At 39.3% G+C, this 15,432-nt stretch overlaps 1 protein-coding gene across 14 annotated transcripts in view; it reads right to left on the bottom strand.

The window, feature by feature from the left end:
* Positions 1-861: 861 nt before the first annotated feature.
* The window catches only part of gapvd1 (GTPase activating protein and VPS9 domains 1), a 44,590-nt gene continuing 30,019 nt past the window's right edge, over positions 862-15,432 (bottom strand). For all 14 annotated transcript variants that reach the window (XM_031891620.1, XM_031891626.1, XM_031891624.1 and 11 more), the window contains 11 exons: positions 15,007-15,094; positions 14,850-14,927; positions 12,581-12,703; positions 11,891-12,020; positions 11,081-11,190; positions 10,319-10,478; positions 9,703-9,890; positions 6,735-6,948; positions 6,457-6,529; positions 3,526-3,723; positions 862-3,199 (listed from right to left, as the gene is read on the bottom strand). In XM_031891620.1, coding sequence (XP_031747480.1) covers positions 3,059-3,199; positions 3,526-3,723; positions 6,457-6,529; positions 6,735-6,948; positions 9,703-9,890; positions 10,319-10,478; positions 11,081-11,190; positions 11,891-12,020; positions 12,581-12,703; positions 14,850-14,927; positions 15,007-15,094 — 1,503 coding nt within the window. In that variant the 3' untranslated portion in view covers positions 862-3,058. The remainder of the gene's footprint in view (positions 3,200-3,525; positions 3,724-6,456; positions 6,530-6,734; positions 6,949-9,702; positions 9,891-10,318; positions 10,479-11,080; positions 11,191-11,890; positions 12,021-12,580; positions 12,704-14,849; positions 14,928-15,006; positions 15,095-15,432) is intronic.

Raw genomic sequence — 15,432 nt, forward strand, 5'->3', positions numbered from 1 at the left:
GTGTCAGGGGGCAAAGCAAAGTTCTGTCCTGACTGGCTGACTAAGGGCAGGAAATAAGGACAGGGTCCTTTGTGGGCTTTGTCTCCTGACACTCCTTAACCTGCTTGTCCGAATGATGCTAAAGCTAGGGAGTGGGTAGGGCAGATGGGGGGACATCTATGTACTTCACCCACCCATCTTGGATAAAGTGCTGCAGGAAACATTCAAGGGGCAAGTGGTAAATCTCTGCTCTCTGAAAAAGGAGTGCAGAAACAATAGAAAGCAGAGAATGTAGTGTACAAAGCATAAAAACGGACAATTGGGGGTTGCCCTTTGCACACTACTTCATTCTTCATAATCTTCATTGTCAGGCACAAGGCAAATCTGAATAAATGATCACATTTTTGCCCATGAAAGCTTGTTATAGGTCAGGGGTGGGCAAACTTTTTGGCTCACGGGCCACATTTACTTACCCCCGGGCCGGACCGGGCCAGGGCGGGCAGGGCCAGGCCAGCGTTACGCCCCCTTCGTCTCTTTAATTCCGGCCGCCAATGACATCAAGTCTCGCGTGATGAGACTTAGCATCGTCGGCGGGCCGGATTAAAAAGGCCAAGGGGCCGGATGTGGCCCGCGGGGCGTAGTTTGCCCACCCCTGTTATAGGTGGTCACAGCTAAAAAAGCACATCTGGGGCTGATATGACTCCCCATATGCTGGGTGAAATTGGGCTGATCTGTATAATACAAAGGGGCCTATGGAGACCTGTCACAAGATGACCACACCCAATCACTGACACACTCCTCGTAATGGAGTAAAAAATACAAGGATCTTTTAAGTGCAAAAAAGAAAAAAAATCGTGAAATGACACAAACAACACCATCAAGTTCCCCCGTCAGTTTTTATTTCATTATGAATAATTAAAAAGAATATATTTTACAGCAGAAAATCAGACCTATGGCATGGATTTGTGTTATTAATGGATGGCCTTTTGTTGCTGAAGAGCTCCACTCTCCATATATCGGCTGTTACAGTATGCTATTGCGTGGGGCATAAAAAAAAGCCTTGGTAACAGCGTATTTATGCAGGGTGATCAACAGACCCTGGATTGTTATCAGAAGGATTAAAAAAAAAACACCTTTACTTTCACTATGAACTCCCATATTAAAATCTAGAAACTGCTGCCAAATAGTTGACCAATAATCTAAATTCTGAATGCTTGTCGGCTGTGCACCTATTATGGCAAAGTACATGGGAGGAGTAACAATTGTCTGATCCATGAGAACACAGGCAGGATCCAGGCCATTACTATTTAAGTCAATGGAGGGGCAATTTTGAGTTTGCCGGCGGCAAAACACTGCCAACTGCTCCATGTTCCATTGCCCTAAGTCCTGCTTAAAGGTCCAAAGTATAGTTAAGGATTAAAGCCCTGACTAACTTCATCCAGAAAGTGCTTTGGCAGGAAAAAATTGCTCTTCTGTAAAATAAAATCCACTGAAATATGCCTCTTAATTTCTGGTTCATTTACACTATAATAAAAAATTAAAACAAAAATTTAATTTGCAGCCATCTTATAGGCTTATTAAAAAAAACAACTTTTATCCAGGTTCCAGCAATGATTTGAATACATAACAGGTCTGTAACATGGGGCACTGTTAGGAGGATGTGGGCTCAATCTGTGCTGTTTACATCAAGTGTGGTTTAGTGACTATAGAACTGTTAGGGCTTAAACTTACTATTCCCATGAATTGTAAACGTACACACATTCCTTTCAACCTAACCCCCAAACAAAAGTGCCCCTCCCTAATAAAAATATATGCTTTATATGGGCTATTAATATGGACAATCTATAGGTATGATTGTTATGTTCCAGTTTATTTCAGCAAAGCCTTTTGAAAACAATTTTGCACCCTCTGGTGGCAGAAGATGTTCCAGTCTACCAGAGATTTGGAGGAATACAAGAACATGAAAGTAACTGGGCATTTAAACCGGTGTGCAAATCTAAACCTAATAAAAATCTAAAGGTAAAACTAATTTTATTGCATCACGACCAAAGCACCCTTTCACTATTAGGTGGAACTGTTAATAATAAATTAATAGGATATCTCCATTTTTAAAATATCTGTCACTGCCAATAACTTATCTATAGATTGCCGCTCCAGTTTGCAAGGTGATGGTTAATTTAAAAGTGAATTAAATCCTGTGCTTTACAAACCTTACAACTGTTTCTCTTCACTTTAAAGAATGATTCCTCTCGCAAAGGAATCGAATGAGGACTATCTGCCCAGTCAGGGGTGCAGACAAGCCATACAAAATAATTGTGCTCAAGCACGTTTTATACCCTTATATCCAAATCCCTATTGTTAACCTTTCATAGACGCTGAAGAGTGTCTCTACAAGAGATATGGACACGGGTCAATACTGACATTAGTTATGTAACTTTGGTAAAGCGTAACAGCACCCACAACCCAAGCAGAAAGGACTTTCCATGGATAAATATTTTGAATTTATAAAACAGGGTATTTGGTGCCCATTTAAAATAACTAGCAAAATGTGATTGAGCAGCGTAACCCTTTAACCCCTCCCATGAAATTGTCTACGACTCAGCGTTATTGCCTACGATCCCTAGAGAGCAGTTTAACTACAGTGATAATCCTGCAAGTATATTTGCTAAGAATAGTTAATAGGTGGTCCCTTTTTCTTTCCTTACCTAATCCTAAGAGAAAATATATATATATCAAGTTAAATTAAACAAAACATCCACGTCTGCAAGTTAAATGTCATTTTCTGTTTAGTAAAGGTACCATTTAAAATGATGCAGCATTATAAGGGGGGAGGGTTATAAGTCGGCTTTGCATTTGTGGGGACAAATATTTCCAATGAAAAGGTGACTGCTTTTGTAATCAGAAAGGCCTGCAAGCTACTAGTCAGTTATAAATTGCAGGCCCCCCCAGAGTAAAAGACCAAAACCACTACCCCCTCTGTCTGTACAGTTATGATACAAGGCGCAGGGCTGTGACGCCAAAACCTGGGAAAGAGTGGCCACTTCATTTTTTTTTTTCTTTTGACAGCTTAGTTTCAGATTTACTTGCGATCGTCAATGGTTTTAATGAACTCAACAGCAGCTGTGAACTGCATCCACCAGTAGGACTCCTCGCCAGTGAGCCGATTGGAATAGAAGTTGCTGATATATTGCACTGTTGATAGTAGGCAGGGGGGATTAGCCTGGAAAAGTAGAAGTTCACACATAAGTTGTTAAGTAAATTAACGTTCAGTATGACGTAGACAGTGCAATTGGTAAGATAAGTAATAAAAAGTAACAATAATAATGTAGTCTCACAGAGCAATAGTATTTTTGCCTGCTGGGGTCAGTGACCCCCATTTGAAAGTTGGTGGGTTAATAACTCAAAAACTATAAATAATAAAGACCAATTGCAAAATTGCTAGGAATAAGCCATTCTATTACATACTAAATGTTAACTTAAAGTTTAACCACCCCTTTAAATTGTTGCTTTTTTCAAAGCAAATATATGTTTTGATATGTCTCTTACCTTAATAAGGACAAAAACCAGCACAGGAACAAAATCATCTGCTCCTGGGACAGAGTACTCATTGGCCAGGCTTAGAAGGTTCATGATTGTTGAGCACATGCGCAATATGCACTGCACTTTGTCCCTGGGTGTCTTGTATGCGCTGATGGTACGGATTTCGGTTTGGGCAGATGGCCAAGGAGCCTCCCTCAGATACACCTGGTATATAAGGACAGCAAAGCAAGGACTGTATGAATTAATGCTAAGAACTATACTCAAAGAATGAGTGTTTCCCTGGTGCACACAGATTTAAAAAAATGATTTTAAAAAACACTCTAATACTGATCAATACCTAGGCATGGATAGAAGGATAACAGAATTATAAATCAAACACTGCAGCAAGTGATTGTGCAACAAACCTGTGCAGGTCCCTACCATTACAATGCCAATGTGAGACAGTTACATTCAAGTAAAGTTTCTCAACAGAGTATACAGTGGTGTGAAAAACTATTTGCCCCCTTCCTGATTTCTTATTCTTTTGCATGTCTGTCACACAAAATGTTTCTGATCATCAAACACATTTAACTATTAGTCAAAGATAACACAAGTAAACACAAAATGCAGTTTTTAAATGAGGGTTTTTATTATTTAGGGAGAAAAATCCAAACCTACATGGCCCTGTGTGAAAAAGTAATTGCCCCCTGAACCTAATAACTGGTTGGGCCACCCTTAGCAGCAATAACTGCAATCAAGCGTTTGCGATAACTTGCAACGAGTCTTTTACAGCGCTCTGGAGGAATTTTGGCCCACTCATCTTTGCAGGGTTTTCTAGCATGAACCGCCTTTTTAAGGTCATGCCACAACATCTCAATAGGATTCAGGTCAGGACTTTGACTAGGCCACTCCAAAGTCTTCATTTTGTTTTTCTTCAGCCATTCAGAGGTGGATTTGCTGGTGTGTTTTGGGTCATTGTCCTGCTGCAGCACCCAAGATCGCTTCAGCTTGAGTTGACGAACAGATGGCCGGACATTCTCCTTCAGGATTTTTTGGTAGACAGTAGAATTCATGGTTCCATCTATCACAGCAAGCCTTCCAGGTCCTGAAGCAGCAAAACAACCCCAGACCATCACACTACCACCACCATATTTTACTGTTGGTATGATGTTCTTTTTCTGAAATGCTGTGTTACTTTTACGCCAGATGTAACGGGACAGGCACCTTCCAAAAAGTTCAACTTTTGTCTCGTCGGTCCACAAGGTATTTTCCCAAAAGTCTTGGCAATCATTGAGATGTTTTTTAGCAAAATTGAGACGAGCCTTAATGTTCTTTTTGCTTAAAAGTGGTTTGCGCCTTGGAAATCTGCCATGCAGGCCGTTTTTGCCCAGTCTCTTTCTTATGGTGGAGTTGTGAACACTGACCTTAATTGAGGCAAGTGAGGCCTGCAGTTCTTTAGATGTTGTCCTGGGGTCTTTTGTGGCCTCTCGGATGAGTTGTCTCTGCGCTCTTGGGGTAATTTTGGTCGGCCGGCCACTCCTGGGAAGGTTCACCACTGTTCCATGTTTTTGCCATTTGTGGATAATGGCTCTCACTGTGGTTCGCTGGAGTCCCAAAGCTTTAGAAATGGCTTTATAACCTTTACCAGACAGATAGATCTCAATTACTTTTGTTCTCATTTGTTCCTCAATTTCTTTGGATCTTGGCATGATGTCTAGCTTTTGAGGTGCTTTTGGTCTACTTCTCTGTGTCAGGTAGCTCCTATTTAAGTGATTTCTTGATAAAAACAGGTGTGGCAGTAATCAGGCCTGGGGTGACTACAGAAATTGAACTCAGGTGTGATAAACCACAGTTAAGTTATTTTTTAACAAGGGGGGCAATCACTTTTTCACACAGGGCCATGTAGATTTGGAGTTTTTTTTCTCCCTTAATAACGTAAACCTTCATTTAAAAACTGCATTTTGTGTTCAATTATGTTATCTTTGACTAATAGTTAACGGTTTTTGATGAGCAGAAACATTTAAGTGTGACAAACATGCAAAAGAATAAGAAATCAGGAAGGGGGCAAATAGTTTTTTACACCACTGTACTTCACTCCTTCATTAAATATGAATACCCACAAAGGGGAAAACTAGAGGAAAAACGACTGCACTTTCTATTTTACGGCCCTTTTCACAATCGGGTTTGCCTTGATATGTCAGTAATACAATTCATATATCTATGGTGGGCTGCTGCCAATATTTCAATATATTAAAATCTAACTTTTACTTATATTAAGCTAAAAGAAAAAATTGATATACATCACTCATATTCATAAAAACAGTTAAAAAGTAACTGTTATTGACCAGTTTTGGGAAAAAGTACTGCAAAATGCCTCAAATGCTTTAAGTATTCCATATCTCAAGTCCCCACTAGTAGGCCTTTTGTGAGCAGTAGCGGATCTGGGGTTGCGTTCCTGTACTAAACTTTGTTACCTCCAACTTTTGCATTATGCTAAAAAAGCTATTTTACTTCAATGGAAAGCCACTGCACCCCCCAACTATTGCCTTCTGGCGATCAATGGTGAATGATACCCTTTTCAAAAATTCGTAAATTCGGCCAGAGGCTGCCCAAGGAAATTTGAGATGGTCTGGGGCCCATGGCTTGCATTGCAGGATACCCCGTCAACTCTAACATGTAAAATAACATTTTTGCACGTAACATGCTCCATTGGCATTCTACCTTCTTTTCTTTCCTTATATCCTTTCCCCCTCCCCCTTCATTTATATTGTTAAATTAAAAAATGCAAAAATCAAAACTTGAAAAAAAAAAACCAAAACATTTTGGGTAACTATATTCAATTTTTACTCCATTTCATATCATGTGTTCTTTATCTAGAAAACATATTATAGGAACTTTGTGTTATAACAGTGATGAAAAGCAACCCTATTATAGTGTATATCTGGCTTAAATGGTTACCTCAGGTATCTGCAGTGCCCTGTGATTGGCAGTCACCACTTTAGACAACCTTTTAATGTGTTCATGCAGGACCCTGCAGGGGACAGAGAGGAGGAAATGATAAGAAACCTACAAAACCAGTTAAAAAGCTCTCTTCAGTAGTTTGCGGCACTTACTTTTCATGCTTGCTGCTTTATTATGTCTATACCTGCTATACAGGGATATGTCCATCACAGTGTGTGCTTTTTCCCCTTAAAGTAACTATATAAACTCCCTACCTGCTCTTTACTCAAACTTACTGATCTCGCAGAATATCTGCATCTTGATTGGGATAGAAGGCCAGCTTAAAGATGCGGTTCATAATGCTTCGCTCAATAGCAATCTGTGCATCTTGCAGCTGCTCCTCACTGGCATTTTGCCAAATCACATCTTGTGCCATAGCCCCGTAAAGTGATTGCAAGAACTCTTCAACTTGTGCTGTTTTATCATCAGCTGCAGTTAACTTTTGAAAATCTAAGGCGGAAAAAAAAAAGTGAGAAAGAGACTGTTTAGTTAGAGTTCCTCTACAGTACTAGCTAATGGCTAAGCAAACCCTCATAGTTTACCAATATATGTTTGAACTATGTTTGGACATAAAGGGCCTGATTCACTAAAGTGCGATAAAATGTGCGCTATTTTTAGTGTGCGCTATAAATTTTACCGCGTCTTAATTTTGGCGATTTTTCGCACGATTCACTATAAGCATACTTGCGTTTTTATACGTGCGATATTGCATGCGTTATTTAACTCGCGAAGGCTATTTCAATGTGGTATTTGCCGGTACATGCGCTAAATTACGCACGCGAATAGTCGCCGCATATGAATGGTAGCATAGAAATAGTGTATAAAAATTGTCGCCACATATAAATGTAGTATATAAATATTAGCCACATATAAATGGTATCATATAAATAGTAGATGCTTATAAATAGTAGCCACTAGTGATGAGCAAATGTGTTCTGGTTATCTTTAGTGAAAAATTTGCAAATCTTTCGAAAGATCCACGAAACGGCAAAAATGTTGTGCGGGCAAAAAAATTGTTGCCCGTGACTATTATTTTTTGACGCTTGTATAAATTTTTGGATGTGCGGTGAATTTTTGCGTGGCAAATTTTTTCATGCGTTTTGCCATTGGCGGATTGTTTTGCGAAACGCATGGAAAAATCCGCCGTGAAAAAATTCAACGCACGTCCAAAAATTCGCTGCGAATCCACGCCTGGCAAAACATTTCATCACTTGTAGCCAAATATAAATAGTCGCGCAAATGAACGCACGCCATGTTAGCCATACACGCCAATACTTGCGGAAAATTACTGTATTAAAAATGTACATTTCGCTGCAAACTGGCGGCTGCGTCACTCTAGGGGAAACACAGACTTCAATAAATAACACTGTAAGTCTATATTTTATTGCAAAAAACTCATTTACTGTACTTTTCTCTAATTATCGCCTGCCTGTAGTAGGTGTTAATTTTCGCATAGCCGAATGCGATAATTAGCGCGCAAAAGTTATAGTGAATCATGCGATCGTATACTTTTCAGCACGGAAATTAACGCATGCGGTAAAACTAGCGCGAGAAATACTGCATGCGAAAATGACGATTTATCTTTCCCAGCCGAATTTGCAGAAATGATCGAATTTGCAGAAATGATGTTACAACAGATCGAGGGGCAGAAGTTTTAAAGTTAAATAATCCCTGTGATACAAGACCAGAGTGGCTCTGCCATTTAGATGAGAAGATAGTAGCACAGAGGGTGAGGAGCAATGCAGTCGGAATAAAAGGGGCTAGGGGCAGGGCGTAGGGGTGGGGTGCAACAAAGTTTTGTGTACGATTTGACATTTAATTAGCAACCTCAAGCTGCAACTACAACTCTCTGAACATAATTTCTTGCACTTGTGCTATTTCTTTTCTTCGCTCTGCGTTCATGTACATGAAAGTATGTACAGACAATTGTAGTCGAGCTTCATGATCACTGACCCTGACAATCATAACTATCAATTTATATTGCAAGTTTCTGTTGTAGCAGATGGCCTATTAAAATTATATAAGGGAAAAAGAGAGGGGTGTGACACTGCTGAATGAAATCTGCTCCCCCTACACCTCTCTTTCTGGAGCAGCCTGCCTGTAAATTAACTAGAGACTGTTATATTAATATGTATTTACTAAGCTTGGGGGGGGGGGGACATTTCTTTGACTACAAAGGCTGCAAAAGCTCAGCTGTGTTGCTATTGGAAGTTAGGGTTAATGATAAACCAACAGATGAACTTTCAGTTTGTGCTCCATCCAGTTCTTTCACTGGTTTCCATTTACCTCTATATACCTGCAGCCATAAGATGCAAGTATTTTATTAAAGAAGGGACTGCTGGGGGGTGATCTTGATATCTATTCGGTTTCACGATAGGTTTGTTCCAGTTATTGGTTCTATTTTCCCATTTGATTTCTATTTTATACCATGTGTTTGTATACCAGCTCTGAAAGTACTGCCCTAACAATTTAAAGCATTCCATATGTAGTTTACATGGCTTTTTAATATATGGGGAAATCATTAACTATATGGTTTTGATTAACATACCTATAAATGTGTGATGTCTGCAGGGGGCAATATGGCTTTTCAGGAAGTGACTTGGTGTAATCATGAAACATGTTGAGCCTTGCTCTCTCCCTGCCCATTTATGTGCTTGTGTTCTTACTTTATTAAAGTTGCTTTTATTCTATGACAACGTTTGGCTGACTGTCATATCCTTGCTGGTGGTGCAATCTGACATTTGAAAATTTGTATTACTCAAAAACAGCCATGCAAAAGCACTGGAATTTCCCAAAAAACATCAGAATGTGACGTATGAGGCACAAGCATCATTCAACTAACCTGAATAACCTGGAGTAAATCTGTCTTGGAGAACAGACCAAAAAATATGCAAAGCTTGTAGTACATATTAATCTGAAAAGACCCAATGTTGTTTAATACTGCAAAAGGAGGTTCTACTGAATATGAAGTGGAACAATTGGTCAGTATGCTTTTAAAAATATGTGGTATGTTTAAAAGAACTAGTAGATCAAAATCTGAAAAAAAAGAAAAAGCTTAGAACGGTGTTGAATGCTCACTGATTTTATCTGCTGCTGTGACATAATAATAATTGACATCAATAATTTATCAATATGTCCATAGCTGAGCCTTGCAAAGCAAATGTTAACTTGCCATTACACAAACAATGTACTTGTTTCCTTCACCTTGGATAAATTCATGGATTTCCTTCTCTTTGCTCTCAAGTAGAAGCCTCACACAGACAGTGGTGAAGTAGCGCGTGGAGACCTCTTTATCTCGTAGCACTCTCTGCAGGAGGCGCTCAAGGTGAGCCTGGGTGGTCTGTAGTCCCTGTCGGCATCTTGTTAGATATGCAATATATGAGGCCCTCTTCCTGCAAGGAACATTTGTGTAGAACTGATTAACCTATTGTCAAGGTCAGGTGATTTTTTTTACCTTCTCTAAACTGGCTGGACATGTGGCCATAAGACTAGTTTTAATCAAAACGAGTGCTTCTGTTTTGCCATGAGCTAAATATAACTGAGGTTTGCCCCAGCAAAAACAATCTCTATTGTCAGGAACAGAACAGTACAATCCTAATGAACTGCTGCCTATAGAAAATACCCCTGGCAATTAAAGAAACATGATAGCATTCACTCATCTGTATAAATGTAATGTGCAAACAAGAAGCAATGTCCAAGGTCCTATTTTTCTGTTTATCTAAGGGAAATTAAAGCAGCAGATACAATGTAGTTCTTTGTCAAAGACTAAAGGCTCTAATAATAAAAACGGACAGGTGTCTGCTAAAATGGTCAGTCCTACCGGTAATCCTCTGCAATGGATGCCAAAATTTTGCTGCAGGAGCGGCTGTCAAATCGGCTCACACATCGCATAGTTTCCTGGATCTGAGCCATCAGGTTTTTGTCCTGCAGGTTTATGGCCTCTGCAAGTTGGACTTTAAGGAAGCACACAATCTCATTGTCTGCAGAATAGGAGAAGCAGATAATATAAAATTACAGCAAGAGACGTAATAAAATCTGTTTCAGCCCAAATGCCACTCTATAAAGTTCTAAATGGGCTTTATCTCTGTTCATGCCCCACACTAGGGCTGTCTAACTGGAGTCCCGTGGGCTTGATGTGGCCCTCCAAAGGCTCCATAGACTTTACTGTAAGACATCATTTTTAATTGAATTGGGCCCTTAAATATGTTACATGAGAAATATTCAGACCAATTCATGTAATAAGTTGGACAGCACTGTGATGCTTGCAGTTGACTTGAGTCAAAGATCCATGAATATTTCAATATTTAGGCTGAAGGCACAAGGAAAGGGGTGAACAAGGCACTTTCCTTGTGGAAAACACAGCACAGCACTAAGAGCCATCTAATAGAGAGACCAGAGATCTGCCATGGAATACATATATTTTGCATTGCATATCTACTGGATATCACAGTTTGCATTTTTAGCCACAGTTCTCTTGGATGGTGTTGTCTTTCCATCACACCTTTTATCGACCCAAATAAATAGACGACATGGACAGACATAACAGTCTCATCATGTGGGATGCTGTGGGAAGATAATTTACCTTCTGGGTCTGTGTGATCTGGCAGGCCATTCCGTGTCGAATGAGACAATACAGGGAACGCTACTGAATCCGCAGAGCACAGGGCCAGGCGTAATTTTTTCTTAGCATCCCTGGAATACCAAAATTTCATTCCATAAATACAGATCAACCTGGAACTAAATCATTTGACAGTACCACCGCTTCTTGATAATTGTAGCATCTTGATTTGCAGCCTGTTTGAAAGAGCCTTCTGGGGATGCAAGATATCTTAGGGGCTTCTTTGCCAATTTGTCCCCATACAGAAACTTACAAAATGCAGTTATTAGTGGCATAACAATAGAGAAAGCCGGCACTGTGATTGTGGGGGGCCGTGGGGTCTGCTTTCTCTATTGTTGCATATAAATTTCTGCTCCCCTCTGGCTTTCAGTTAGGAGAACAGGCAGGGAGCGGGGTTTATACATGAGCAGGGAAGGGGGGTTTGCTACTCTCCATCTAGCCCTCCGAAAAAAAATTTTTAGAAGGGGCTAAGCGCAGAGCAGTTATGCCACTGGAAGTTATACTATTCCATTCCACTCTCTGTTACAAACACTATGCAGCTTATTATTTCACTTGCATTTCCCATTATTTTTCAATGCTTAATTACACATAAACAGGAATTTTAACTTATAGGTCATGACTAATGCTGATATACACTTAACAAAAAAGACCCTAATTCTATTGGTTAACAAATGACTAGATAAGATGGTTTGTAATTTCCCTTAAATTCTATGTTAACCTGAATGGCATAACATAACCTAATCTACCTAAACCCACATGAAGAAGTAAACATGCCTATAGGAGAATGCAGGCTCCTGTGGGTGGGCTACTTGGCTGGCAGAATCAAGCAGGTCATCTGAGGCCATGTTCTGCAAAGCTTCATCACGAGGAGAATCATGAAGGCTTTCTCCATCTCCAACAGCATCTGTAGGTATGAGTAACAATAAGGTGGGTGCTGGATTGTCATTAGCAATAACTTGCCTACATGTCCTACATGGATGATTAATTCATGTCTGGCTGTAATTTTTTTCCAAAAGATAGTATTCTGTAGGTTACATCACTATGAGGTTTGTCTCTGCATTATGACCCTCTCCCTTCATTTGTGGTATAGGTATGGGACCTGTTATCCAGAATGCTCGGGAGCTGGGGTTTTCTGGATAAGGGGGTCTTTCCGTAATTTGGATCTCCATAACTTAAGTCTGCTAAAAATCATTTAAATATTGAATAAACCGAATAGGCTTGTTTTGCTTATAATAAGGATTAATTATATCTTAGTTGGAATCAAGTACAAGGTTCTGTTTTATTATTACAGAGAAAAAGGAAATCTTTTTTAAAAATTTGAATTATTTGCTTATAATGGAGTCTATGGCAGATGGCATTTCCGTAATTTGGAACTTTCTGGATAACGGTTTCCGGATAAGGCATCCCATACCTGTATATGCATTCAATTTACATTATCCCTTTGCCTTTTTCAGAGGTTCTTACCTGCTCCTTCATAGGGCACGGAGGAACCTTCATTGGGGATTGTCCTCTTAATAGCATTCCTGTACTTAGCCAGGATGTCTTCTGCTGCCTGGGAATGTGGCCCTAGCTGAGATGTTGAGTCATCTATAATCACAATACTATCGGTCAGGATAAACAAGTATAATAAGATGTGCCTTCAAACTTCATATTTGACCTACACCAATGTGAACTCACAGAGCTCTCATTTCTGTTACAACACTAATTGGACACACAAATAGGTTTAAGTCATACGGATACATTCTTATAAAAACTGATAGAAATGTGTCAGTATAACTAAGAATAAACTGCCACAATCTTTGTGGCCACTCCCTGCCCAGGACTACTTCTAATCCTCTCACACAGTTTTAGAAACTGGAATTGGAGAGGTTGTTCTGCTGCTCGGGCTGAGATGGGGGTGGTGAGATTTTTAATAAGGTGCAGTAATTATTTACATTTGTAATCCAGCCAATGGGAGCACTGCACCATACTTCCAGCCCAGTATAGAGAGGTATATATGTGCACTGGTGTCCTTTCATGGACATACAAAAAATGAGTCACTCCCCTGCAGGCTGTGCATGAATGCATATAGTGGCTAACCATAGAAATTACAAGATAAAAGAAAAAATATTAAGATAACTTAGCAAAGTACATGGTGAACACAGGACTGAGTTGCACAATTCCTCTGCTGAGAAATGCACTTGCATGCCCAAGTATACCTTTTGATTAAAGTCAAAAGTTAAGGAATTTGCTTACTCTTCTTGACCTAGATATACAGAATGGGGAACTTCAGCTATGAGACAATTGTGGCATATTAACTATTAAATAATGATGATGGGAAATAGTCCCCTTTTCTTCCTGCCCAATTCCCTACAGGACCAATACTGCTGCTTTTCAGCCCAGAATTGCTTGACTTAAAATCTGAAAAGTGGGCTGAAAAGTGTCAGTTCACGATCAGAGGTTTTCCAATAAAATCAAAGAGAGGAACAGTGGGTGATTTTACATACTTTTGCGCGGTGTGCTGTAAGATTTAAAGGGGTAATGCATTAACTTCTAGTATGTTATAGAATGGCCAATTCTTAGCAGCTTTTAAACTGGTCTTTATTTTTTCATTTCTTGTAGTATTTGAATTATTTGCTTCAATTTGTGTACTCTTTCCAACTTTCAAAATTAGGGACCACTAGCAGGCAAAAAACTATTGCACTGTGGGGCTACAATTTTATTGTTACTGCTACTTTATATCACTCGTCTTTTTATTCAGGCCTCTCCGATTTCGTCTCATTTAAACCATTGCCTAGTTGCTATGGTAATTTTGACCCTAGCATCTGGATAGCTGCTAAAATTTCAAACTGGAGAGCTGCTACATAAAAAGCTATTAAAAAAAAAAAAAAAAACAGAAAATGTGAAAACCAATTGCAAACTCTCTTAGAATTTCATTTTACATCATACTAAAAGTTAAGTTTCAGGTGAACAACCCCTTTACGCTATTTTCCTCCTATAATATACATTTTGAATACTAAAATAATATAATGTAACAATAACAATAAAGTGCAGCTTCATAAAGAGGAATAGAAATAATTCAAAAACAATATATCAATTAAAAAAGATAAAGAACCGATAGCAACAGTACATTCCATACTCAAAGCCACATAACACAAGCCTCAAAGCCACATATTTTTTGAGGGAATACATTTTCTCTCTTAATGTGAAGAGATGGTATGGTTGCCTGGAAGCGGTACCCTCCCAACTAGGAGCTTCTACTCTTAGGAAACATCTACTTTTAAGTACAGGGAAGAATATTTGAATTTTAGACCAAGCTAAAGTAGCTAATTCTTGAGGACGAAAGTTTATTTCATAGGGCGAAAAGAAACACCTTAAAACAAAACATTTATTTGCTCCTACTTATTATTCTCAAACATTCTCTAAGGGCTGCACTGAGTTCCTAACGACTTATTCCATAAACATTTTTGAAGCACAGATATAATGGAGAATGCCCCCCAAAAAATCAATATAAATCTGTGCGCTTTAAATCTGGACTGTTGAGACATTCAACCCGAACATAAAAACCTAGTGAATTGGGAACTATTTTGGTATGCACCCTCACAAGTTCATTCCCAAAAGGGAGACAGTGTTCTCTTGTATGAATGGGTGCAGGTGTATCTAAGGCAATTTGATTTGTATCTCTTGCTATAAGCTCTCTGTGTTACACTCCTTTTTTTAATGTTCCTCTGCACTTTAAATCAAATGTACTCACCTGCTACTGAAAACCTGTCTTGTACCAAGTCTTCCCTCTCCTTCTCGTGTTTTTCCTTCTTCCTAAATGGGATAGGAGCTGCAACGGTAAATTGAAGTTAATTAAATAAATCCAACCAGTGCTGTATGCCTTGCATCTAGAGTGCAATATGGTTTACCTTTGGGCATTGCAGACACAAACCGCTTCTTCCACCAAGGCTTATTCCTATCTGATCGCTCATCATCGCTGTCTTTTTTTTCTTCTGGCTGCAAGAGGAGAAAACAATTTGTTTTAGCACGTTTACAGACGGTATTCACATATTGCGCTGTAATCTTCAGAGGTCCAGCTTTGTTTTAGCAAGGCAGTGCTTGCATCCCATATAAAGAATACATTGCAAATGTGTATTGTAAAGCATAACTGCACAATTTTAGGCAGAATACAAACATGTGGTGGCCATTAAAGGTGAAGGCAGATGCCACAAAGAGCTTTAGTGTTTCTCTGTTCACAGAGAAAATGCCTATTTGCAATTAGCCTTAGCAAAATTATAAAATGCCTTCTCATGATAGAAATACAGAGCTGGAAAATGGGTTAGGACTAGCACAGC

This window comes from Xenopus tropicalis, chromosome 8 (assembly GCF_000004195.4).
Source record: "Xenopus tropicalis strain Nigerian chromosome 8, UCB_Xtro_10.0, whole genome shotgun sequence".
Classification (NCBI taxonomy): domain Eukaryota; kingdom Metazoa; phylum Chordata; class Amphibia; order Anura; family Pipidae; genus Xenopus; species Xenopus tropicalis.